Source organism: Ochotona curzoniae, unplaced genomic scaffold (genome assembly GCF_017591425.1).
Source record: "Ochotona curzoniae isolate NIBS_2020 unplaced genomic scaffold, NIBS_Ocur_1.0 contig_2599, whole genome shotgun sequence".
NCBI classification, from domain to species: Eukaryota; Metazoa; Chordata; class Mammalia; order Lagomorpha; family Ochotonidae; genus Ochotona; species Ochotona curzoniae.
Genome location: NW_024465520.1, coordinates 7,774,355 through 7,799,448, shown reverse-complemented (window position 1 = coordinate 7,799,448; position 25,094 = coordinate 7,774,355). Strand labels below are relative to the sequence as shown.

Sequence of the window (25,094 nt, the reverse complement as noted above, 5' to 3'; positions counted from 1 at the left end):
GGAATAGCACAAAGTCCCCAACAGTCACAATTATAAAAAAGGCACTGAATCCAAATCCCTCTACAGAGCCTTGGATGTAAATGACATGTGTTATCAGGTTCTAGTCTCCAATGGGCTCCTAGTCCGTTTGTTTACAATGTCCTTGCTGGAGCCATGGAAATGGTTCAAGTGGCAAATCCTCTCTCTGCAAATGCCAAGACCCCATAGGGGTGCTGGTCCATGTCCCAGCTGCTCTACTTCCCATCCAGCTCCCTGCTTGTGCCCTGGGAAGTCAGAAGAGGACGGCCCCAAAGCCTTGTGCACATGCACCTACATGGAAGACCTGGAAGAAGTTTCTGGCTCCCGGCTTCAGCCTAGCTCCAGTGAATTCTCATATGGAAGATCTTTGTCTCTCCTGTTTATAATCTACCTTTCCAAAAAATTAATAAATATTTCTTTAAAAAGTCCTTGTCCTAATTTTACTAAAATTCATTCACTAAGCAGAAGGAGTGGTAGAGCTGGACTGACAGGGACCCTGACCATGAGAACCACAAGGTTGGGGTGAGCACTATGGTGCAACAGGTTGAGCTGACTACGACTCGGCATCCTGTATGGGCACTGCTTGGAGTAGCAGTGCTCCACTTTCAGTCAGCTCGCTCTCTATGGCCAAAGATTCATGAAAACTCAACGAACGGGAAAAGTATATTTGTCGTTCCATAAGGTGACTTATCGAACCTAATCATTCCTAGACCAAGAGAGACTCAGACGGTGCTCACGAAGGAAAACGGTTCGATACTAGCCAGTTCCGACCACTGACTGCCCGAACACGCTAGAAAGCAAGTTCAAGGCAGCTCACTTCTAAAAGTAACCATCTGTGTGCTTTAAAAAAAAAAAAAAAAAACACAATATGCTAAGCATGAAAGACACAAAAATTTTGGAATCTGACGCCTGTTCTCAAAAACTCCACCTGCTGCAGGGAGAAACATAAAAGGCAAGCATTCATAAAGCAGAGGCTCATGTCAGCAGTGTGCAGGCGGTGACCGACTCTAGCTTCCCTCATCTCAGGCGTGCACCTGATAACCAGGACCTGCCCTGGAAGCAAGGATGCTGCCCTACCTGCTGCAAGCCAGGCTCAGCTCCTAACTGCTAGAAATTACAAACAAAATCAGAAATCAACACCTTAAGAGGAATGCCACCGACAGCTTTCAGGAGGTAAAATCCTAGGAGCAGTGTTGCCATCCGGTGACCTGGGCAGAGGCCTTGGAGCACTGGTGCCAGACACAGCTGCTCTGCATCCCCTGCTGCGCTTCCTGCTCATGCGCTGGGGAAGGCAGAAGAGGATGGCCACGGCTACGCACAGGCAGAGGCCTGCCTTTACCCTGGACCAGCCCCGCCGCAGCCACTTAAGGTGTAAACCAGCAGATAAAACATCCTTTCTCTCATTCCCTCCTTCCATCACTCTGCCTTTCAAATAAACAATTCTTTAAAATGTGTATTTTTAAAATTTAGCACAGAAGTGTTATGAACCATATCACTTAAGACTGTAAGTTGCAAGTTTTGAAATCTATCCTGAATTAAAAAATGTTTTTCAATATTTGTCTGATTTCAATTGTGCAAAGTCTGGCACTCCTTTCTAAGTATCAAGTAGCTCACCAGAGGATGCCCCCTCAGGATCCCAGCGTGGTGGCCAGAGGGGAAGAGGCAGATCTGGTACTTTTTTTAGAGAAGATTTGTTTTATTTCCATTTGGAAGAGTTATAGAGAGAATGAGATAGAGTTGGTTCTATCAACCGGATTCACTCCTTAGAAGGTCATAGTAGTTGGAGCTGAGCTGATCCAACGTCAACCAAGGCCCCGGATCAGCCTGCACTGCCTTCCCAGGACACAAGGGGAGCTGGATGGGAAGTGAAGCAGCCAGAACACAAACCAGCGACCGTATACGATGCTGGCACCAGATATGGAGTGTTATCCCACGGTGCCACAGCACCAGGCCTTATACTACAAGATTCAATAAGTCATTTCCAAAAAAGTTTGACAATGTCTTCAATTAACTTCTCCGAAGTTCATACTGCAAAATCAGGTCTTACCGAATCAGTTTGAAAGCATGCTCTCTCTGCAATATGAGGAAGCACATATTTAGACCTCTGGATCACAAAGTAATGTGTTACTCTAAACTATTAAAAAAAATTATCAATTTTGAAAGTTTATAATTTTTCACATTACTTTGCAAGATAATGTCTCAGTGAAACCTTTTTTGCCCCCACCATTCTGAGTAGAGTTATCAAGTGGCTTTATTTACGTTCCATTGTGAAATGTAATCTAAGACACATGTCAGTTCCAGGGTATTGTCCTGAGAATCGTTAAATGCACGCACACGCACGCGCACACACACACACACACATATCAATAAACCCACTGCTCAGCCCCGCACCAAGCAACCTTTGAGACTCTCCTCTGCCTACCAAGCATTAATTTGCAAAACAATTGCCAAAGACACTATGATTCCAAACACGTAGACTCAGATATTCTGTCATCCTAAGAACAAAAAAAAAACAAAAAAATCCCCTAAACATATTATATTTTTCTTTAAAAACACTGCTTGTGAAGCTCGGTAAACATTATTTTAACTCAGAATAACATCAAAGGAAGAACTGAGGGTTATTTAGTTGCTCAGGACAGGAAGCAGTACAGCCCTGCCTGCAATCAGAGGGTAACGTAGTGGAGCATACACACGTCTAGCTAAGTCTTCTAAATGGCAGAATTTGTCTCGGAAACACAATTTGCAATGTGAGCAGAGAGAAGACAGAAAGCATTCTAGAATACTCACTGACAGAAGCGAGGAACTTTTTTTTTCTGCCAAGGACCATCTCAATACTCACAACATCATTTGTAAGGCATACAAAGTTATCAACTTATTTAAGTGTGCCTCGACATTGCTGGTACAGACTATGTCAGACTGATGGAATTATGGTTCCTCATGAAGGACTATACTGCTGTAGCAACATGGGGAAAATCTGTCAGGAGGGGAGTATGGGGGAGGATCCTAGTCTATACGAAATTGTACCACAAAATTCAAAAATTCAAAATAAAAATAGAACTTAGAAAAGTTATCAACTTAAAATTGATCCTGCTGGGCCCAGTGCAGTAGCCTAGAGGCAAAAGTCCTTGCCTTATGTGCACCAGCATTCCATATGGGTGCCGGTTCATACCCTGTCTGCCATACTTCCCATCCAGCTCCCTGCTTTTGACCTGGGAAAACAGCAGAGGATGGGCCAAAGCCTTGGGATCCTGCACCTGCGGGGGAGACCCGAAAGAAGCTCCTGGCTCCTGGTGTCGAATGGGCTCAGTTCTGACCATTGCGGCTCGCGCTCTCTCTCCTTCTCCCTCTCTCTCCCTCTCTCTCTCTCTCTCTCTCTCTCTCTCTTCTCATCACCATCCACATGTCTAATAAACGCATCCCACATGGGAAGAGAGGCGTTCACCCCAAGGACTCATGCTGTCTTAGTCTCTCCTGGAGCACGTCATGCCAAATCTGAGTGAGTAAACCGGACTTCGTGCTTCTGTAATTATGCAATCGCCACCGCCGGAGAGGCGTTCTTCTTTTGGAAATCAAAGGGTATCTGCTATTTTACAGTGAGCATTTTTCTAACTGCACTGCCTTCGATTCCACAACACCGTGAAAGGAAGCAGGTGAAAAAATAACAGTGACTCATTCCGGTAAGCAACAGCTAAAGGATCCGAGATCAGACGCCGCCCAACGAAGCTCCTCGGGACCTCTTTAACCTCAGACCGAAGTCGTTCAACTACACACTCATGAGACTTATTATCTAAGTAAATGATACTCACCTTGGAGCACCTTTACACATGCCAAATTTTGCTTAAGCACATTCTCAGAGCATACTTGGAATGACTGATTTTTTTTTTTCCTGGCAAAACAGACATGACTTCCTAGACTCAAACCCCTAGACTCAATGATGATCAAGTCTGCATCTTGAGGCAACTAAGAAATCAGCTGAAGACAGTTCCGATTCTTCCTGAAGTCGCAGTTACAGATAGCACAGTTCTGAGAATGAAGTAGATCAAACGAAATAAAGATAGCCTCTCTATGTTGAAGTTGGCATATTTGTACCGTGACGCCCCCTCAAACGAACAAATTTCAATCCCTAAACCATCAACATTTAAATGGTAACAGACACAAAGGAAACAGAATTCTGAGAATGGCACACTAACAGAAGCCACACGTGGGACAGATCAGAACCACAAAGCAAATGCCTCCACAAGTTCAAAAATGCTAAACTTCATTCCTACATGAAATAATGAAAGCATGATGCTTAATTTCCAATAATCGTCACCGTGTGATGCAATCAACTTTGCTGTTTGCCTTCTATGAAAAACAAAGTGACATGCAGATAAGAAGCCTTTGCTTGACTTGCCTGAAAACCAAAGTTGTGGGCCTGGCATGGTAACCTAGTGGCTAAAGTCCTCACCTTGAATGCACCAGGATCCCATATGGGCGCCACTTCTAATCCTAGATGCCCTGCTTCCCATCCAGCTCCCTGCCTGTGGCCTGGGAAAGCAGTGGAGGACAGCCCAAAGCCTTGGGACCCTGCACTTGTGTGGGAGACTTGGAAGAGGCTCCGTGCTCATGGCTTCAGATTGGCTCAGCTCTGACCTTTGTGACCGCTTGGGAATAAATCATTGGGCGGAAGATCTTCCTCTCTGTCTCTCCTCCTCTCTGTGTAACTGACTTTCCAGTAAAAGTTAACTTAAAAAAAAAAATAGAAAGAAAAAGAAAACAGAAGTTGTCCAGGCAACAAACAAAGGCATTAGTATTTTCTGAGAGCGCCTCATACTACAATACAAAGAGGATTCTATTACCAAGGTCACCGCGGTCACTGCACAAAGTGAATTGCAAGAAGGGACATCATCGCATCTCTGGCATCAATGGTCAAAGGCCACCGGGTTTCTGCGCAGTAAAGCCAGCGCTCAAAGCCAACTCTGAATTGGTCTTACGTCTCTAGTATAAACAGAGGCCAGATTGCTCAACTTGATGAGTCAAATTTTCTCATTTCAATAGTTTACCCTGTTAAAACTGTCAAACAAGCTTTTCAAGATCGAGATCATTCCAACGTGTAAACTCACCAGCGCCAGCATGCAGAATGCCGCTCGCGACAAACCCAACAGCTGCTTCCACTCCTTTTCCCAAAGCCACCTCTGAAACTTGCTGCTTCAGTTATATTACTACTTAAGATGAGTTGTTGTTGTTTGAGTAGCAAGGTAAGAAATAAAATACATTAGCCAGGCATTGTTCTGGAACCACTCAGGATTCCAGTCTGTCACCAAGGAGCCGAGGCCGAATTGGACAACGTCTCATCTTAAATGCTGGCTCCCTCGCTGATAAAGCAAATTTAAACAAAACAACAACAAAAGTGTTCGGGATGCAGCGTGGCTTTGTGTGTAAAATTGCCACTTTGAATGCCAGCAGCCGTATAGGTGCCCGCTCAAATTCCAGCTGCTCCACTTCCAATCCAGCTCTCTACTCATGCAGCTGGGAAAGCAGCAGCAAATGGCACAGGTGCTTTGCAGCAAGAAGCTCTGGCTCCTGGCTCCGGCCTGGCCCAGCTCCAACTACTGCAGCCATCTGTGGAGTGAACCAGCAGATAAAAGATCTCGGTCTCTCTATAGAACTCTGCCTTTTAAATTAAAGAAATCAATCTTTCAAACAAAAATGTATCTCTTTGAACAAGGAAACATCAAACACTGCAAGTTTGGTCTGAGTGCATCAGCACAGGAGAAAGACATTCAAATCAGACTGACACGCCCACTCGTGTTACAAGTTCACAGCAAAGTGCTGCTGCCTGAACACGTGGATTTGTGTTCAGGCAGCAGCATTCTAAGTGCAGGCAATTGGCCATGAATAGCAGATTCATCTTAAGAAAAAAAAAAAGGCACTTTCTTGATATGATCCTCTTAATCCTTGGTTTTAGGAAGTGATTTTCTTGTTGTGGTTGTTGACATTAAGCAGTGACAGAAAGCTAAAGCCCTCTTCTACCAGGTGGTGTCGTCAGACCCCGTGTTGGCAAGCTCTGCACCCTCCGACCCCTGGCCAAAAATCTTCTACAAACGGATTTAATTCGGCACCTTTCTTTCCTACTGTGACTCACCGCACAACACAGCGTAACGAGCACTCTCATGCCAGCCACTTACACTGCAGTAGGCACTCGGTGACAGAGAGCCAGGGACAGTGTGAAGCATATTGGAGGGCGCCTGCAGACTAAGGGCAAGCACCACACCGTGTTCCGTGAGACTGCAATGTCCATGGATCTGGGTATCTGAAGGGCACTCTGGAACTGACCCACTGTGGGTACAGAGGGACAGGTGCATGGCAGGTGCCCCGTCACCAGCTACCTGGGACCCGTACGGCAAGGCCCTCAGCATGCGGTTTCCGCTTCTCCGCAGAGGAGCTGGTTCTCTGAACACAGCCAGTGTGCAGTGCAGTCGGCGTTTATCAAATATCCCCTGGCATGCTAGGCACGATCAACACTTCCGTGGCTTACCAGTGTGGCCGCTTGCACATCATCAGGAAACACAAGGGCCATGTTACAAGAGAGGAAATGGAGACTGATCAAGAGGCTAGTGAAATGCACGAACTGCTCATCTGACAGCTCAGAGTTCTGGCAGCCACAGCCCAATCATGATGAGCTCCAACGGCCAAGCTCGTAACAATGCGCTGAGCCCAATCCACGGAGCCTCGCTTGACCCAGGCCTGGTTGCTGCGCGGCCGGGGCGCAGCAGAAACGCAGACCCTGACCTCATGACACTACAGACCTGCAGGCCGGCAAATGTGCTATGATCAGAGCAGTGACAGACATGGCGCTGTGGACTCTAAGGTGACAGTGGCCACACGGGCCTGTTTGGCTAGGGTGGGCCAAGGAGAATAAAGCACATCTCTTGGACTGCAGTATTCCCCTCCAAAATAATAATAACTATTAATTATTAATTATAAATTATAAATTATTATTAATTATAAAAGTAGTAATAAAAGTAATTAATAAAAGTAGTAATTATCATTATTATTAATAATAATCATTATTAATAATAACTATTAATTAACTATTAAGCGCACACACACCACACTACTCAGATCACTGTTTAGGAACATGCTAAGCATAAAACGTGGACACACACAGAGTAACACTCTGTCTGCAGGCCTGGGGCAGAGGGAGCTATAGGGCACAGCAGGTGAAAGACAGATGTGGCTGTAGATTATTTGAGGCCTTACTCCAGCACAGCTGGCCTTGCCCTTTCATTACTCAGGGTAAAGCGTACTTCCAGGGAGCCCAGAAACAGAAGTGAAAAGACGGCGCTTCCTGCCACCCTTCAGACCTTCCCTTCCGCCCCTGTCCCCAAGGCACCCAAAATGCAGCTGCTCCACCTCCACCCCCACCATAGGAGGGACAGGCACCAAGAGGGAGGAAGCAGGCTGTGGGTTTGTGGGTCTGCCCTTGGTCTCGTCACTCAGGATCAAGCTCCCCAGCGACAGAGCTGTGGGGACTTGGTATCCAAGCACCCCTACATCCTCACAGTGAGCCTGCCATAGGCAATTCGGGCTTGCCTGCCCTACTGACGGAAGTGACTCTGAAATACTACCCATGAGAGTGTTGGACACAAGTGCCAGCAGCTGGAAAGTGGCAGGCACCTCAGGGAACGCGGCCCACGCCTGCCCAGTGCCTTCAGCTTGGGCAAGGATCGGGCCAGAGTGGTGCTGCAAGTACCACATCAATGCCACCGGCCCTGCGAGCTTCCGACAGTGAAGGCCTGCCTGCTGCTCACCGTGCCCTGCGCCCCCACACACGCCCTGTGGCTGCATGACAGGGTGTGACAGCCTGGATCTGCATGTGCTAAAGTTTTCACCTCTCACACTCCGTGCAACACAAAGTCACGTGGCACACATCCAGAGGCACACTACACACGCCCTCCCTCACCTTCTTTGGAGTACTCACGTTGTGACACTGCAGCAGTAGCTGAGGATATGGGTGACTGGGGGCATTGGAAGGGACAGGGTGAAGGAAACCCAGGCCGTGTGGGGTCAAAGCAAGCAGTCCCCGGCCTGGCACGGCGCACCCTGGAGCGCCAGTCAGTGCCTCGGCTCCGTCAGAACCACAGCATGGGGCCCGGCCTCAGATGCCCACAGCCTCCAGCAAATACTAAAATGGGCAGAACATCCCCGCAGCTGGCATCCTGACCCCTGGACCTGTCCCATGTGTCCTCTACCAGGAAACAGAGAAAACAAGATTTCCCCAGTTCCAGGGGAAAAGGAATTCAGGGTGAAGTTCAAACGCTCCCAAACAGATATGGGGAAGCAGGATGTGCAACCAGGGGCCCTGCCATATCTAGACATGACTTCCGCTAAGCAGAAACCTCCTGCCCGCAGCTGCTACAGATGATCTATCATGCTGTCTGAGATCAATTACAAAACCAGAAAAGGAGAAGTACATTTGAAAAAGTGAGGTGCGTTTCTGAATCATAGTCCCAGGCCCTTACAGCTGACATTCCTCACCACAAACAGCTCCGCGACTCTCAACACAAAACTGAGGGACGCTGCATTAACCGCTCACAGCCAAACGTGCGCAAACGGATTCACACGGAGCATCCTCATTCTGCACATACCCGGGGGCTCCTGAGAAATGAACAGGACCACTGCCCCATGCCAACTGGATCTATAGGGGTTCCGAGGCCCCAAATGGACCAGGACCAGCACAGTGCGGCAGCTCACACAGCAAACTGCAACAGTGGCCAGAGATGCTGACCTCGGGCACACAGGAATCCTTCAAGCGGCAGAAAGGTAAAGGTTTGTGTTTGCACACATGTCCATCTGTATATCACACACACACAGATGTCACGGCCATACTTCATAAACTCATAGCAAGCATTATAGAAGGGTCTGCTTGTTCAGGTGTTCTTTCTGCCCACCTTAAGGTACCCAGTCTCAATGACGCATCTCAAAGGCAGTTTTAGTGACTCAGAAGACATTCTCAGGGGTCCTTGGAAAATTCATGGATACCAGTATTATGAAAAACTACATATGGACCTCAAACACATTTAACGTTAAAACAATCGCATCTTGTAATTCGACTTGTCGTGGACATCTCGAAGTTGCCTGGCACGAACCACAGAGCCAGCACCAACTCACGTCAAACCCTTCTGGAGTTGAGCCAACCGTCAGTAAGACCTCTGCAATGAAGCATGGCTGCAACTCCTCCCCAGCACATCAGGATTCAGCAGCAGGCACTTGTCGCCCTCTACTGGTCTGCACCACCCTGCACCCTGAAAGCCCATCTAGGCAGGCTGAGACCAGCCAACTCCAAAGGTCTCTTGCTGAACTCCGTCACTCAGCTTAAGGAATTGTTTATTTCAGTACAAACCTGAAGCATACGTAGGAGGTCTTGGAAAAGGTCATGGCAGATGCGTTTTACAAAAAACCAAAAGGTATGGGCTCGAAAGTTTTTTTCCACAATGATACACTTCGACTGCCATTTTCTCACACTCTACGTCCACTCATGTTTATTTATAATTTCTGTATCAGTTATTGCAGAATAATTATGCCCATGGTGAAATTAAGAGAAGGGGCAGGTTTCATGGCATAGTAGCTGAAGCCACAGCCCGAGACGCTGACATCCCATATTGACACTGCTGCAAATCCTGGCTGTTCCATATCTGATCCTGCTCCCGGTTAATGTGCCCAGAAAAGCAGCACAATATGACCAAGTACTTGAGGCCCTTCACCATGCAGGAGACCATGAGAAGGTCCTGACACCTGCTTCAGCCTGGTCCAGCCCTGGCTGTGTGACCATGTGGGGAGTGAAAAAATATATACAAGAGTTCTTTCTTTATCTCTCTCCCCAATTTGTATCAAACTAACTTTAAAATAAATAAATAAAACCTTAAAAAAAAAAAAGGTAGGGCGCAGCATGGTAGCCTAGCAGCTTAAGTCCTCGCCTTGCATGCGTCAAGTTCTAATCCTAGTTGCCCCGCTTCTTTTCCAGCTCCCTGCTTGTGGCCTGGGAAAGGAGTCGAGGACGACCCAAAGCCTTGGGACCCTGCACCTGAGTGGGAGACGTGGAAGAAGCTCCTGGCTCCTGGGTCTGGATCAGCGCAGGTCTGGCCATTGTGGCCACTTGGGGAGTGAACCAGAGGACAGATCTTTGTCTCGGGCTCTCCTCCTCTTTGTATATCTGACTTTCCAATAAAAATAAGTAAATCTTTAAAAAAACAAAAACTTAGACAAAAAGGGTTTTTAAAAATGTGGTCTAAATGGAGCAATGTCCTGAGAGTATCTCCCTGTGTCTCAAGCTTGACAAGCAGCATGCTCCGATTCAGAAGGACCATCCCTCCCTCCTGAAGGGGCTTGCGGGTAACTTACACCTCCATGGTTCTGTGAGGAAGCAGCTGCAAAGTCGGCAACTTTGTTCAGCAGACAATCAGAGCTTCAGCCTAAGGCTTGGTAACGCCCTCACCATGACACTCCACTAGGGGTGAGAAGCTTACTCTAACTCGGCTATCCTCAACTTGGGAATCCCTACCTTCGTTCCGGTTCACTCACTTCCGTGTACTTTCAGAAGCCTCGGTTCTTTTGAAGCTGGTTGTCTGAGGAAGTTGTTACTATAAACAAGCAGCCATGCAAGCCTGGTGCCACGCTGCCTTCTTCGATAAGCACACTATTACCAGGACTTCCTACCAACTCGGCCCATGGATGCAGGAAGCATTTCTGGGGAGTCTTGCACTTCATTTACACCTTTGTAACATTCTGACCCTACCCGGCACCAAGAATCATCAGCCACATCTTCTAGAAGCAAGGCAATAACCATAAGTTATTCCAGAATAGCAACAAGTGCCAGGTGCCCACAAAGGCAGGCTGAGGTGCAGGTGCCAGGTGCCCACCAAGGTAGGCTGACGTGCAGGTGCGGGGCTGTTGTGTCTGTTGCTTCACCTCTCTATTCCACATGCAAATTTCCCAAAACCCAGCTTTCAAAAAATTAAAAATAAAACAAACCACAGGATCTTACATATCAGTAAAGTAATGTGTTCCCTTGAAGGGCTTAGCACACTTGTTGTAGGGCCCCGTGTGATAGTCCTCGCCTTGAGTGCACCAGGATCCCATATGGGCGCCGGTTCTAATCCCAGCAGCCCTGCTTCCCATCCAGCTCCCTGCCTGTGGCCTGGGAAAGCAGTGGAGGACAGCCCAAAGCCTTGGGACCCTGCACCCACATAGGAGAACTAGAAGAAGCTCCTGGCTCCTGGATTCAGATTGGCTCAGCTCCAGCCATTGTGGCCGCTTGGGGAGTGAACCACCAGATGGAAGATCTTCCTCTCTGTATCTCCTCCTCTCTGTATAGCTGCCTTTCCAATAAAAAAAAATAAGCCTTTTTTAAAAATCCACCTGCTGTAGACACCAAATTTCAAAGCCCACCTGCAGTTGCCTTGGCAAGGACAGATTTCATGATTTCATTGGCCCCACAAATCTAGATGAATCCCAACCGCAAGTCTGTAGACACACCTACTGAAAGTAAATACGCACACTCAACATTTGCTTCTGCTGGTTCTGCTTTGCTGGAGAAGGGCCTGAAGCTTTCTCAAAGACCATGACTGCAAATATTCACGCACTGCCCTCTGCTGTGCTACATGTTAAAACACAGCAACCTCTCTTGCTCCCAGTTAAAGGCAAACCACATAGGATTCCAGGCACTAGATAAAGAAGGATCTTCTGCTCACACTAAAATAACGGAGACGATGGTAAAGGAGCCAAGTTGAAATCAATACACCAAGGTGCACAGCAGCCCAATGCATGCTTAACACGGTGAGTCATTTTAACTCAAAGATTTCTAAGTGTGTGCAGTCAAAAGGCACAGCACCACGCACAAAAGTGTTGAGATAGGTTTGAATTCATTGAGAAGATGAAAGGCAGCACAACGAAAGATTACCTCTTGGCTATCTTTGCTTTGGTTTGCCCAGAAGATCTTATGATAAAGTGTCTCCATTGAATTGCTGGAGTCCGTCCGGTCAAAACAGTGACGATCCAAGACTTCCAGTGTGTGCAAAACCCGACTAATAGTCACCCCTGGATGAGAAATTGAAGAACATGGTTAGAGACAAATGAAGACCGAACAGCACAAAAGCATCATGTGAGGCAAAAGTCCTATACTATGAACAAATTTATCATTGCCAGCATTTGCCATCGTAGCATCAGCAACAAAACCAAACTTGACAATCTAAATGCTGTAAACTGAAGAATTCACCAGGAGGCTCTGTCGGAAGCTTGTTTATTCGGGTAGAGCAGTCTACAGGAATCAGCAACACGGCCTCGAGCCCGACATTCAGAAGGCTAGGTCCTCACACGCACTCCTACCTGCTGTTGACTCTTGGCACTTGTCAAAAGACCACCGCACTTCCACCGCACGGCCTCTTTGTTTAATCTGCTGCTCTGCCTCATAAATCCTTGCCCGAACCTGAAAGATAATCACTTCTAATTAACTTGTGCTTGGAAAGCCCCCGTGCCTTCCTAAATCATGTCAAGCTTTTCCGCATGAGTGGAGAATCCTATGGTGAACTACAATCTTGACAAGACTGTAGGAGATGCAGGCTGGTACCCAAGAGGCGCATTTTTTTTAATTCACAGTAGTGCTTCAACATCAATAACAAAGATTTGTTGGAGTCCACATAGAAAGGTCACGTGACTCACTCTTCCATGCATCAAAGTAACGAGTAATGTTTTACTAATTTTAGAAACCTTCTTGGTCGAAGAATCTTATTTTAGTCACAACCTCACGATTCAGATTCCACAGGTATTTCAAGTGGGTAGGCCAGGGGCTGGCGTCATGGTGCAGCAGGCTAAGCTTCGGCCTAAGGCAGCATGTTTGCCTTCCGGCTCCTCTACTCCCAATCCAGTTGCCTGCCTATGCCTGGGAAAGCAGCAGGAGATGGCTCAAGTCGTTGGGACCCTGGACCAGGTAGGAAACTTGGAAAAAGCTCCTGGCTCCAGACTGACTCAGCCAGAACCACTGCGGGCACCTGGGCGTGAGCCAGTGAACGAGCACCTGGGCATGAGCCAGTGGACGGGCACCTGGGCATGAGCCAGTGGACGGGCACCTGGGCGTGAGCCAGTGGTCGGGCACCTGGGCATGAGCCAGTGGATGGAAGATCTCTCTCTCTCTCCTACCGCTGTTTCTCCCTTTCCTTTCCATGTAATTTTGCCTTTCAGATACAAATAAAACTTTAAAAACAATACAAAATAACCCCACAAAAGTAAGAACACATAACAACAGCTAAATATTACAACTACTACTATGGGGCATGTACTAGTACTGTAACTTAGCGTGGACTAGCCAACAAGTGGGTGAGAAACAGAGCAGCTCCGTGAACTGTACTGCCCATCGCCAAGGTCTCCTGGGGAGGAAGAGGGCAGGGCTGTGAAAGACATCAGGGCATCTGAGATGCTAAACTTGTGCTTTGTGCTCACCGTGCCCTGGTGCCCACCCAAGAATGAAATCACCCCCCACCCCCACAACCAACACACTGACATATAAAGTGTACCTGCTGATTGAAGGCTGTGTTCCCCCCCGGCATGGGGAGGCTCGAGGGGGCCACCTGTAGCAGATCCAGGGGTGAACCTGGGTTGGCGCTCTTGTTTTCATTCGTGGAGTAATTCCACACCAAGGCACTTGGGCAACACAGAGTGACAATCTGCAAAGGAAACAGCAAGCCAGTTACTGAGAGGAAGAACAGCGTAACCACAGCTTCCCAGTGAAAAGGACGACGACACCAGAGCCTGATCACTGTGTCTGACCAGTGAGCTTAAAATGGGCATCTCACTCCACTGGGAACTCCGCAAGGGGAAAAAGAAGAATGAAAATGATCAATTTCAACGGGAAGAAACAGAACTGCTCAGAAATTCAGGAATACCATCAACTGTTAGCTAAGCTTCTGGTAGAGGAAAGTGGGAGCCATCACACAAATGCAGTCACAGAGCTATTTCATTCATCAAATTGAAAACATAAGATGGAACTAGACAACTCACTTCTGAGGCTCTACATTCAAAGGAATAAAGACAAAAAAGACAACGTATCTGAAATAACGGTGGAAGAGCTGGCTTCCCAAACGTGGGAAGTCCCCAACTCAGGGACTGGCACGTGTTTTTCTGCAGTAAGATAGAAGGGAATTGTTTCAACTTTGCACTCCCAGTGTCAATCATGTTTTGCTTCTAACATTTTGTGTGACCCATGAAGAATTTTGAAACCTAGACCTGGGACCCAGTGCAATAGCCTAATGATTGTCCTTGCCTTGCATGCACCAGGATCCCATACGGGCACCGGTCCCAGCTGCTCCGCTTCCCTTCTAGCTCCCTGCTTGTGACCTGGGAGAGCAGCGAAGGACAGTCCAAGGTCTTGGGATCCTGGACTTGCGTAGGAGACCCAGAGGAGGCTCCTGGCTTCAGATCGACTCAGCTCCAGCCACTGCAGCCACTTAGGGAGTGAATCAGTGGACAAAAGATCTTTCTCTTTTTCTCTGTAAATCTGTCTTTTCAACAAAAATAAATAAATCTTACAAAAAAAAAAAAAGAAAGAAACCTAGAACTAAGCTTGTGGGCAGAATATGGCCTACAAACTGTAACCTGCTCACACCTGCCCAAGGCTCTCGACTTTTTTTCCACCTCAACCAGTACTATATGTTATCAAATCACAGCTACCTCATTATTCCCCAATTTCACCACAGGGGTGAAAGAACCACAGAGGCGAAGTGAAACCAGCACACATGCGAGGCTGCCCCCTCCTCAACATGAAGGCTGCAGTTTCCATTCCGTGAGGCACCCACTCGCCTGGATCCCCAGGATTTGAGGACATGAGAACTGTCACCATCCACCACTCACAGGTGGGGAGACCTGTCAGGCCGCAGCTGTTAGGTGGTAGAGCAAGGGTTAAAAATCAGGCCTGAACTTACTCTGTAACATACCTTCCCCATCATGCTGTGACTCAACAGCACACTGCGTGAGCCCTGAGAATGGCTGTAATACTTCTTTATGTTAAGAAGGTGATATTAAGACTGAGCCACAGGGGCGGATGGCAGGGGTCAAGCACGCCAAGGCATGGAGCCCCAGGAAGGCCTCAGTCGCTGCTGGCCCACATCCCTGCTGCCTTCCTTCTGCCCAGGATGGAGTGCGCTTCTTGCCTCCCTGTTCTTGATTGCAAAGCCTCCCACACCAGGACACTCAACTCTTGATCTCACCTCCCCCGGTTTGTCCTTGACCTTACATATTCCTTCACCATCACCCACCAAAACCTCTGCTGAACCAGCAGTCACCTCTGCCTCTACCCTTCCCTTCAGACATGCAGCTCCAAAAAGGTGGTACACTCCCCTCCTCCCCCGGCACCCCGGAACCCAGCTTCATCTGCCGCTTCCCCGCCCTTGAACGCAAACAGCATCACGCCGACCATCAGTGACCCTTAGGTTGTCCTTGAACCTAAGGACTTTCGGGAAGAAGGCTGATCCCTTGTAAAGCTCTCTGCAGAGCCCAGTTCAGCCCAGGGCTTGAATGTAGACTCAGTTTTCTGAGTAACTTCTCTGCTCTTGGGTTCTGAGGACCGACAACAATGTAATTTACACCCCGGAACAGTATCCTGCTGTGATCTTTATTATCCAATATAACAAAATCATGAAGGTGTGATCCTTTTCCCCCATCACCTTCACTTCTGTAGCAACAATGTCTCGTTGGCACTCTCTAGTGAGGCCACCTTTGCTGGCCTTCTCCACGGACTTGCCCTCAGTCTACCTCTCAGCCACTGACATCCATACACCAGTCAGGGCGCTTACATGCCTCTAATCCGCACATCTGGTCAACTATCAATCTTTAGAAGTAGACACGCAGCACCCCCTTGAGCTTACGCACCAAAAGGTCCTACAGGATAAAAGTGTCCAAGATTGTTCAAGACACTTCTGAACGGATTTCTTTGCCTTATCTCCCTGTTTCCAATCTTTCGGCTCCCACCAATTTCCCTGCATAGTGTCTTGCTCCAGCATTAGAGCTCTGGTGACATCCCAAACAAGTATCAGGCCCAAGGGCATCTCCTCCCTGACCCCATCACACATGACTTCTGATGCCTTTTCACAGGCTGATCTTTCTGCCAAAATCAGCTTCTTAGTTTCATTCGATTCTCTTTAACACATGGTAAGAGCTGAAAAAAACTTGTCTCCCTCAACCTTAGCTTAACCTAACCTACGACAGCTCTCTCTTCAGCCTTCTGTGCAGCCCTACGAGTCCTTGTCATTATCTGCAAAGTCCCCCACAGTATGATCTTGTCTTTTCAAAATGGCAGAAAACTCTGCCCAAAGGGTGGCCGTGTGCTCAGAATCCCCAACCCTCTTGTCATTTCCAGGCAACCGAGCAAGATGTTGGACATGGGGAAAGCTCAGACTAGGTGAGCTGAGCCCTGCACCGTGATTTGATAGGGTCTGCGTGCACCTCAGTCCTCATCGCATCAGCCCAGCAACCAGCACAGTACCAGACGGCCAAGGCCACGCACGACGACGTTCATCGAATCAACAGCGGGGAGACACACCAAGAGAGGCAACCGTGTCTGGGTATGAACTCTGGCAGCGCAGGAATGCCACCTCGCAAAGTCTTCTTCCCAAAACTCCAATCTCACAGCTGATTTATTCTGAGTTCCCTGAAACACTGCTGGCTGAACTGCTTATTGGACTACTGCCAAGAATTCTCTCTACACACATACACGAATCGGAGTCAAAGCAGAGAAACCAAAGTCCTAAAACTCCAGTGTACATCACTTGGGTGAGAGAAAATGGAACTGCAACATAGAGGTTGAAAAGACCATGCCCAAGCCAACAGTGCCCCACACTTAGTCATACCATCCAACAAGCAAGGGTCACGTACTTACCTGCAACATACAACTAAGTCCATAAACCAGGGGACCATGCTGCGCACAGGAAAGATAATCCGAGAAGGCCAGCTGAACGGGGCTCATGCCAGGGCCGGGGGGGCCCGGGCTCGGGGCCCCGATACTCGAGCTGTTCGGTCCAATCATCATGTGAGGGGAGTGGGCAGCCAGCAGACTGGGGCTGTCGCTGAGCAGCAAGGAGAGACGCCGGGCACAGAAGTAGGCGAGGCGGCGGGACAGGTAGGCCGACTGTACAAACTCATCTGAATACTGAGAGCGAGAAAGGCGTCAGGCGTCAGTCACCCCAAGCTTCGCCCAAGAAACCCCTCCCAGGACGCTGCATGAACTTACACTGGACAGCAGAAATGCGCAATTCACGCTTACAATGGGAAGCTTTCTAGCAGCCATTCAAAAAAACTACCAAAGGTACTTCAAAAGTTCATCATCAAGTTAAATGTAAAAATACATATTTTTGCTTTTGGTTTTGGAGGGAAAAGTTTTGAAGTCCACATAAATAAGGGGTTTTTCCAACCCGCATGGAGGGGGTGACATTTGGTGCGGTCATGAAGAGGCCACTGGGGACACATATACATCACACCGCAGCACCTGTGCTCAAGGCTGAGCTCGGCGCTCGATTACAGCATCCTAACACACCTGCTAACAGGCACGTAGCAGTCGCCCACACAAGCACCTGGGTGGCTGGGACACACATGGAAGAGGGAGAAGAGCTAGCCAAGATCAATCCTAGTTACTGTGTGCAATCTAGGAGCGCCCCCGCAGGCAGCACAGCCCTCTCACTGCTTCTGTATCTCTCTCTGGTTTTCAAATAAGTTTTAAAAGTACATGAAAACACATTATGAGAAAACGGAATGGATTCCAGAAACGCTCTGTACCAAAACAAATGTACCGTTTATTTCTACTTTCCAGGAAATCTTCATTCAGCCCGATATATCCAAAATGAAAATTATTGATGTCACACACTTTTTTTTTGGATATCAAGTTTGGAACCCAGTGTGCATCTTATGCTTAAAGCACATCTCAGTTCACACAGGTCACATCATCAGTACAAGAGACCGCGTGGCCACCGGCTACTGCAGGGTGTGGTGACATCACCCCGGGGGGACCCAGATGATCCCAGGACTAGAAGTACCGGGGAGATGTTTGCTCAGCTCAGAGAGGGAGCAATCAACGGCACCCCACCTAAGAAAAACAGGCAGAGACAATCTCGGAATATTTTCAACGTGTACGACCCCTAAAACTTGGTAGAAGCCGCATGTTGGTTAACACGTTCCAGCATCCGAGACTCGTTCTCCTTGGATTTCAAAAGGACTTTTCCTTCTTTTCCAGCTCGACTCACCTATCATTGTGATCGCACGTACCTCTGACCAGTGGAACCAAGGGCTCAGGTGACCGGGACCGCACGTACCTGCAGCATCAATGGCAGCAAGAGCTTAAGGAACTCATCGTCCATTGGCCTGGTCTTTTCTAAAACATCCAGGATCCACGTCAGGTATTCATGTTTCTCCAGCATTCCTTCCTTAAATAATCCAAGAAAACAATTTTTTTTGGAAAATTGTGCTCAATTACAAATGATTATCTGCCTTTCTCCATCTGCAGTGCCGACGTCGCATGCGGGCAGTGGTTCAAGTCCTGGCTGCTCCATCTCTCATCAAGCTCCATGCTGATGTGCTGGGGAAAGCAGCAGAAGACGGCTGAAATCCTTGGGCCCCAGCACACCTCTGGGAGAGCAGGAAGAATATGCTGGCTCCTGGCTTCAGCCTGGCATAACCCTTAGCCGCTGCAATGATTTAGGGCATGAAGTAATAAAAGGAAGACCTCTCTCTCTGTAACTGCCTTCAATGAAATAAATGCTTTACAAATAAACAAGGGCCTGGTGTCGTAGCCTAGTGGCTAAAGTCCTTGCCTTGCATGTGGCAAGATCCCATGTATATGGGTGCCAGTTTATGCCCTGGCTGCTCCACTTCCCATCCAGCAACCTGCTTGTGGCCTGGGAAAGCAGTTGAAGATGGCCCAAAGCCTTGAGATCCTGCACCCATCTAGAAGACCCAGAAGAAGCTCCTGGCTCCTGGCTGCAGATGAGCCGAGTTCTGGCCCTGGCAGCCACTTGGGGAGTGAACCACTGGATGGAAGATCCTTCTCTTTGTAAATCTGACTTTCCAATAAAAATAAATCTTTATAAATAATGAAATAACTTAAAACAGAGTTAAAGTGATCCTAAGATGAATCACATAAAAATGGCAATTTAAAAAGTTAAGATCTACCAAGTAAACTATAAATTAAAACACACATATTATTCCTATTTGCCAATTTAAACGAGTATGTAAAAAAGCATTTTTAAATAAAGCAACACTGCAGTAAGTTACGAGAGTCACACAAAGAATCAAAAGTTACCTCCAGCTGCAGGGAACGCTGAGGTGGCCTTGTACCTAGGCGAGTGTCACGCTGCTGGGAGGAAGGCAGCTGGCACTTGGAGGGTACTCTGGGCCTGGTTATGCCAAATATGCCAGCATGCCAGCAGAGCTGCCAACTCTATTTTTATCCTAATTTTGTTGTTTTATTTCTTTAAAGACAGGGAACGGCAGGCCAGGACACGCCACCCAGCCTCCTGGGGGGATACTTCAGGTGGGCCAGGGAAGCAGGTCTGGGAATGAATTGAGGTAGAAGTGGAGGGCGTGTTTGAAAGAATGAGTTCTGGGGTTTCCCACAGAACAGACCACTGCACTTAAGGTTGGCAAGAGAGCTGGGAGAGAGTGGTTTAGGAGAGAGAAACACCCACCTATGTTGGGAGACCCGGGCTGGGCGAGATAGTATTGCCCACCACACAAAAGCTGGGGCAGGTGGGAATGCCTGGCTGGGATAGGCTGCTGTACCTAGCATGAGTGTTACAATAGGCAGTGGGCCATTGTCGGGCTGGATTACAGCATCCACCAGATCGTGAGAGAGCCAGATTGGGGAGAAGATTCTGTACAGGACTTGTGAGCTCACCTCCATGGGACTACAGCACCCACCAGTTGGCATAGAGAGCTGTGAGTCGTGACCGACTAAGCCAGGCTGGACCACGGAACCCACCTGACACTTGCAGGAGCCAGGGCTCTGAGGAGGCTGGGTGGGGCCCAGATATAGTTCCTGCTAGCACAAGTGAAGGAAAGGGCCGAAGGCAGACCATGCCAAGAGGGTCAAGGCATCCATGGGCATATGGGAGATGCAGGGCTGGGATCAGGCCTTACCAGGAAACTTGGGGAACTCTGCTAGGCGCAGCTCCCACGGGGGCGCACTCACCAGGCCAGGCTAGGCTGGACTGCCGTACCCAGCAGCATAGGTGTGAACCAGGTCTGGAGGTAGGTCGGCCTGGGCCAATCCATAACACACTGACACAAGAGCAAGGATGGGGTGCAGACCAGGCCAAGTTGGACAACACCTGCCAGTTCCCATGAAAGTTGTGGGGTTGGCTAGGTAGCTACATATACTGGCAACAACTAGGACTGGGGGCAGGCCAGGCTGAGCAAGGTTGTAGTACCTGCTGGAATATGTGGCGACTGCGGATGGGCCATCTCAGACTGGGCTGCAGCACCAGAGCCAGGGCTGGGAGCCGGCCTGGTAGCAGAACTTCAGGGGCTCCCTTGCAGGGCTGATGTTTCCACTGGCGAGCATGGCCATTCCACTAGAGGCATGGTGGTCCAGGGGCAGTACAGGCCGGGCTACACTGCCACACCTCCGAGACCTGGCTAGGCTGCAGCACCTGCTGGCAAGTACTGGGACTGGATGTAAGTCCTATCAGGTTGGACTGCATTATCCACTAGCAGGTGCACGATCCAGGGCTGGGAGCAGGCCTAGTAAGCAAACTGTGGATACTCCGATACTCCACTATTGGGCTACAGCTCCCACTGGTGAGCATGAGAGCCAGGGCCGCAGGCAGGCAAGGCTGGTCAATGCAGCAGCACCCATCAGCATACGTGTGGCCTAGTCTACGGGTAGGTTGGGCTGAGCTAAAACTCAGCACCCATAGGTGTGCACAAACCAGAAGGGATGTGGGATAGACCAAGCTAAGCCGCAGCACAGATCAAACAAAACACACACCGAGGCTGGGGGCACACCTGGGGGTGATTAGAGATCACCCCAACTAGGCTATAGCACCCATCATTTTGTGTAAGAGGTAGGGCTGGAGCAAGAACTGACCCAGCATCTGTAACCACCGTGTCTGTGTGTGTTCGCTAGTACAAGATGACAGACCGTGTTGCCGCTGGCGAACCTGACCCTGCCCTCGCTGGCACACAGAAGAGTCCAGCCTCAGGTCACCCAGGTAAGTTCTTAGGCAACTCTGCAACTAGATCGCTGGACACAGGAAAAAAAAAAATCACACGATCTGTGGGTCCAATCTTGGAGTGTCAGGACTGGGCCCTCTCAGCCGCTGAAGCCTGTGCAGGGGACACGCAGGCACACTCAGGGGCCGTGACAGCCAGCTCATGTAGGCCAGCAGAGCACGGAAATCAGAACAGGCTGGAACATTCTCCTGGCCCATCTTTGCAACATCTTCCTGGGCCTGTGGATGCACTAAGGTGGGCTTTTTCAGTCAATAGACCTTGGGAAGATTTTCCCAACCCTGGTGCACCAAAGCTGACGGTATCTCAGGACTATCTCAGGTGCTGGAACTTGACAGTAAGGGGTAGCCGCCTCCCTCCCCACCGCTGCAGACACAGAGGAAATGAATTTGAACAGTTGTCCCAGCCACCTTCCTCCATTCTCGGGTCTTTGGCATCCTACTGGGAAACCCACATGGGTGTGCATCCCGCTTAACTATGTAAGCAATATTAATTCTTCGAAATTTTTTAATTAAAAGTGCAGTGACCAATGTTGTGTCTCAGCAGGGCAAGCCATCACTTGCAGTAACAGCACCTCAGCTCAAAGCACGCATTCAAATCTTGGCCGCTCTGCTCCTTATCCAGCTCCCTGTCAACGGGCAAAGCCAAAGATGCCACAAGTGCTCGGAGCCCAACACCCGCCTGGGAGACCTGGCTCCTGCTTCGGCCTGGCCCAGACTCGGCTGTTGAAACCATCCAGGGAGTGAGTCAGCGGCTGGAATATTTCTCTCTCTCTCTCTCTCTCTCTGTGTCTCTGTCACTCTTCCTTTCAAATCAGTGAATCTTTTTTTAGATGCCAATGAATCTGCACGGATCTGACTCTCCCTGTTCCTAAGGATGCTGCTTCTGGCCCCGGCCCCTGTTCTGCCTGCAAGTGCATGTACGAGGGTCCAGTTCAGATTTAGAAAACAGCAAATTAAATATGATGACCTTCTGAATGTTTCAACTCCATTCCTCCACCCCGGAGCCTAGCTGCTTTCTGTAAGAAAGGCTGGTTTCAGGGTTCCCGATTCTAACGTGAAACATCCAAAACTCCCTAAGCCGACTGCGAGACCCGATGAACTCCCCTGCCCAGGCAAAGCTCGGGGCAGGCAGGGAAGCTCTCCTGTTATAAACTGAATCAGAATCTGCAAGAGTGGCTTCTGTTGACCACAAAGCAGCACCACCTCCTTCCCAAGGGGGACACAGTCTCCCCAACTTCAAGCTCTTCAAAGTTACTGACTGACCAGACATTACACACACCTACTGCCTCTTCACTCAGGACATCAAGCACCGAGTGTGTGTGCGCTCAACACCACAGCACCGAGTGTGTCTCCCCGCTCCTCACCAGGGAGCAAAGGCTGGAGGCACGGAGGAGCGCGAGCGCCCCCTGCCGGTCACGGTGATCAGGATGGCGCCTGCACGCCTCCCCTCAAGCCTGTCTGCATTTCCACCTGCAGCTGGACCACTGAAGATGTGAAGATGTGAAGGTGAGAGAAAGCGGGCACCGGTACACAGGCATCTCTAAATAAATAGATTCACTTTTGCAAAAATAAGAGATATCTAAGTAATCATATGTAATAGCACAATTACAGAGGAATTTAATGGCACTGAAAGAGCTAACATCACTGAGGGCTGGATACAAATACATATAATAAGCTGTCGAGCCAGGTCCAGTGTGCTTCCCTGAAAACAGTGTTCAGAAACGTCAGGTACTAACAACGACTGCTGGAAGGAAGAGGGAGGGAAGGAAAGGTGAGGATACCGGTGTAGACCAACATAATCAGACAGAAGTAACATAATCAGAAAACTGCTGGGCTCCCTCAACAAAGGGCAGGAAATAAAAACTCCTACTGTGTGGTTTGACGGGTTACACCACGTATGTGTGCTGGATTATTGTGCTGGACCCCATAGACAGTGTCCAGGTATGACATGGTAGTCACAAATAGCTTCAAATACGAGTAGGAATGTGGCAAGGCGACTGTCACCACGTGGGACCCGCATCCCCCGACAGTCTGGCTCCGGTCCTAGCTCCTCCACTTCCAAACGCAGCCTCCTGCTCAGGCGCAGCCGGGGGGTGGGGGGCAGCAGGCGATGGCTTAGGGACTTCAGCCCCTGCCTCCCGTGAGGACCCTGAATGGGGTTTCAGGCTCCTGGCGTTGGCACAGTGCAGTCCAAATGCCCATGTTGGTGTTGGCGTTTGGGGATTAGAGCGGCAGATGGAGGATCTCTCTCCATCTTAAGAATAAAATGAGTATCAAAAAGTCTTTTTAAAACATTGCAGCAATAATTTCAAGCTGTCCGGTGGCTCTCTCTGAATGTACTGGCGTCAGTAAAGGCACACTGGAACCGCCAGAAAACCCAGCTAGGCTCACGTGCGTCACAAAGGGTGTTCTGATTGACAAGACAACCCCCCAGACAGTGGGTGCATGCCGGACAGCCTCAGTCGGAGTAAGCTATAAACCTCTAGGCTTAAATAGAAGTAATACCCTGTGACATCTGTACCAGCACGCGACACACCTCATCTCTAGAGCATGCTACGCCGCCTTGCCCGGCCCACAGCTTACCTGGAACATGTGAAACGCCAGCTTCTCATTGTATTCCCATTGCTTCATTGCCTGCTCCACGTCCGGGGGCATTGGCACATGGCCATCGCTCGTACTGGGGGCCATGTGGTAAAAGTCGGAAATCTTGGCCAACTGTTCTCGGAGATACCTGGTAGAAATCTGAGTCCACTCTGCATTTAAAAAGAAAAAAAAAAGATTAATCTCTACCTACGATGGGTCCAAGAATTGCACTTTTACTTCTCCCTTCCAATTATCTTAAGGATTCACTTACAAGACAAACACCTATCCCATCAAATTGCTTTGTGCATGTGTAAGCACTCCGGGCAGTGACGTAAGATGGCCAGTGTGCAAGCAGCCAGCAGAGGCCTGACCAGCTCCAAAAGCAACAGGCAACTCGCACTTTCAGCCTCTGCCACCCTCAGCCTGAAAGGGAGGTCCACACCCCAGACAAACCCATCAGGTGACCTGCCAGGATAATTCTCAAGGAGGGGGAAAGAGGTCAAAAGAAGGGAGTGCTTCGAGAACTGTCAGGTCTAGGAGCAAAGGACTCCACATCCCCCCAGTGCAGCCTTCCCTGGACCCGCAGGAGCCCTACGTTCCAACCCCAAAGGCCTAAGTAAGATTCGTCCTGTTGCTACCGGACTCTGCAAGGACTGAGACCCACCAGGCGCTGGAGCAGCCTGTGCCTGAGCCCCACACGCAGAGCCACCCTGTCCAGACTATCGCCAAGACCATCAGGGCTCGCCCTCCTCAGCCACGTGGGGTGCCGGAGGAGCAGAGAAGGACCAAGGAAAGGTCAGACACTGGACGGCAAACAGAAGCAACAGCTCTGGAAAGCAAGATACTAAAATGATCCAAAAATGTCTACCATGGGGGCACAAGTTCAATCAGTGTGATGCCAACTTCCGTGGATAAAAATGTAAGACCTGCGAGCTCGCAGCCAAATTTCCCCCAGGAAGAGCAAGCACGCATCTCAGGAGGAATCGCCTTGCCGAGACGTGAGCACACGAAGCTGTTCTGCCCCGTCCTGCCAGCAGCTTCTCCCGCCTCCCACAAACCCCCAGAAACAAAGCATCTGCTGACAATCGCGGGGGCGCTTAGTTCTTTGGAGTATTCTTAAAATTAGTTGGTCACAGCACCTAAGATAGCTACTGCTAATAATTGGGTTAAAATCACTTCTTCCTCACCTTCCTTAAGAATTCAACTCTGTTATCCAGCCAATGAAAAGTGATGAACACACACTAG

General features: G+C 49.1%; 1 protein-coding gene across 1 annotated transcript in view; it reads right to left on the bottom strand.

The window, feature by feature from the left end:
- Nucleotides 1-25,094, bottom strand: part of MED12L (mediator complex subunit 12L) — a 302,774-nt gene that overhangs the window by 208,799 nt on the left and 68,881 nt on the right. The window contains exons 5-10 of the mRNA XM_040974792.1: nucleotides 23,850-24,019; nucleotides 18,351-18,461; nucleotides 16,925-17,194; nucleotides 13,569-13,718; nucleotides 12,385-12,484; nucleotides 11,960-12,096 (exon numbers count right to left, since the gene is read on the bottom strand). Coding sequence (XP_040830726.1) covers nucleotides 11,960-12,096; nucleotides 12,385-12,484; nucleotides 13,569-13,718; nucleotides 16,925-17,194; nucleotides 18,351-18,461; nucleotides 23,850-24,019 — 938 coding nt within the window. The remainder of the gene's footprint in view (nucleotides 1-11,959; nucleotides 12,097-12,384; nucleotides 12,485-13,568; nucleotides 13,719-16,924; nucleotides 17,195-18,350; nucleotides 18,462-23,849; nucleotides 24,020-25,094) is intronic.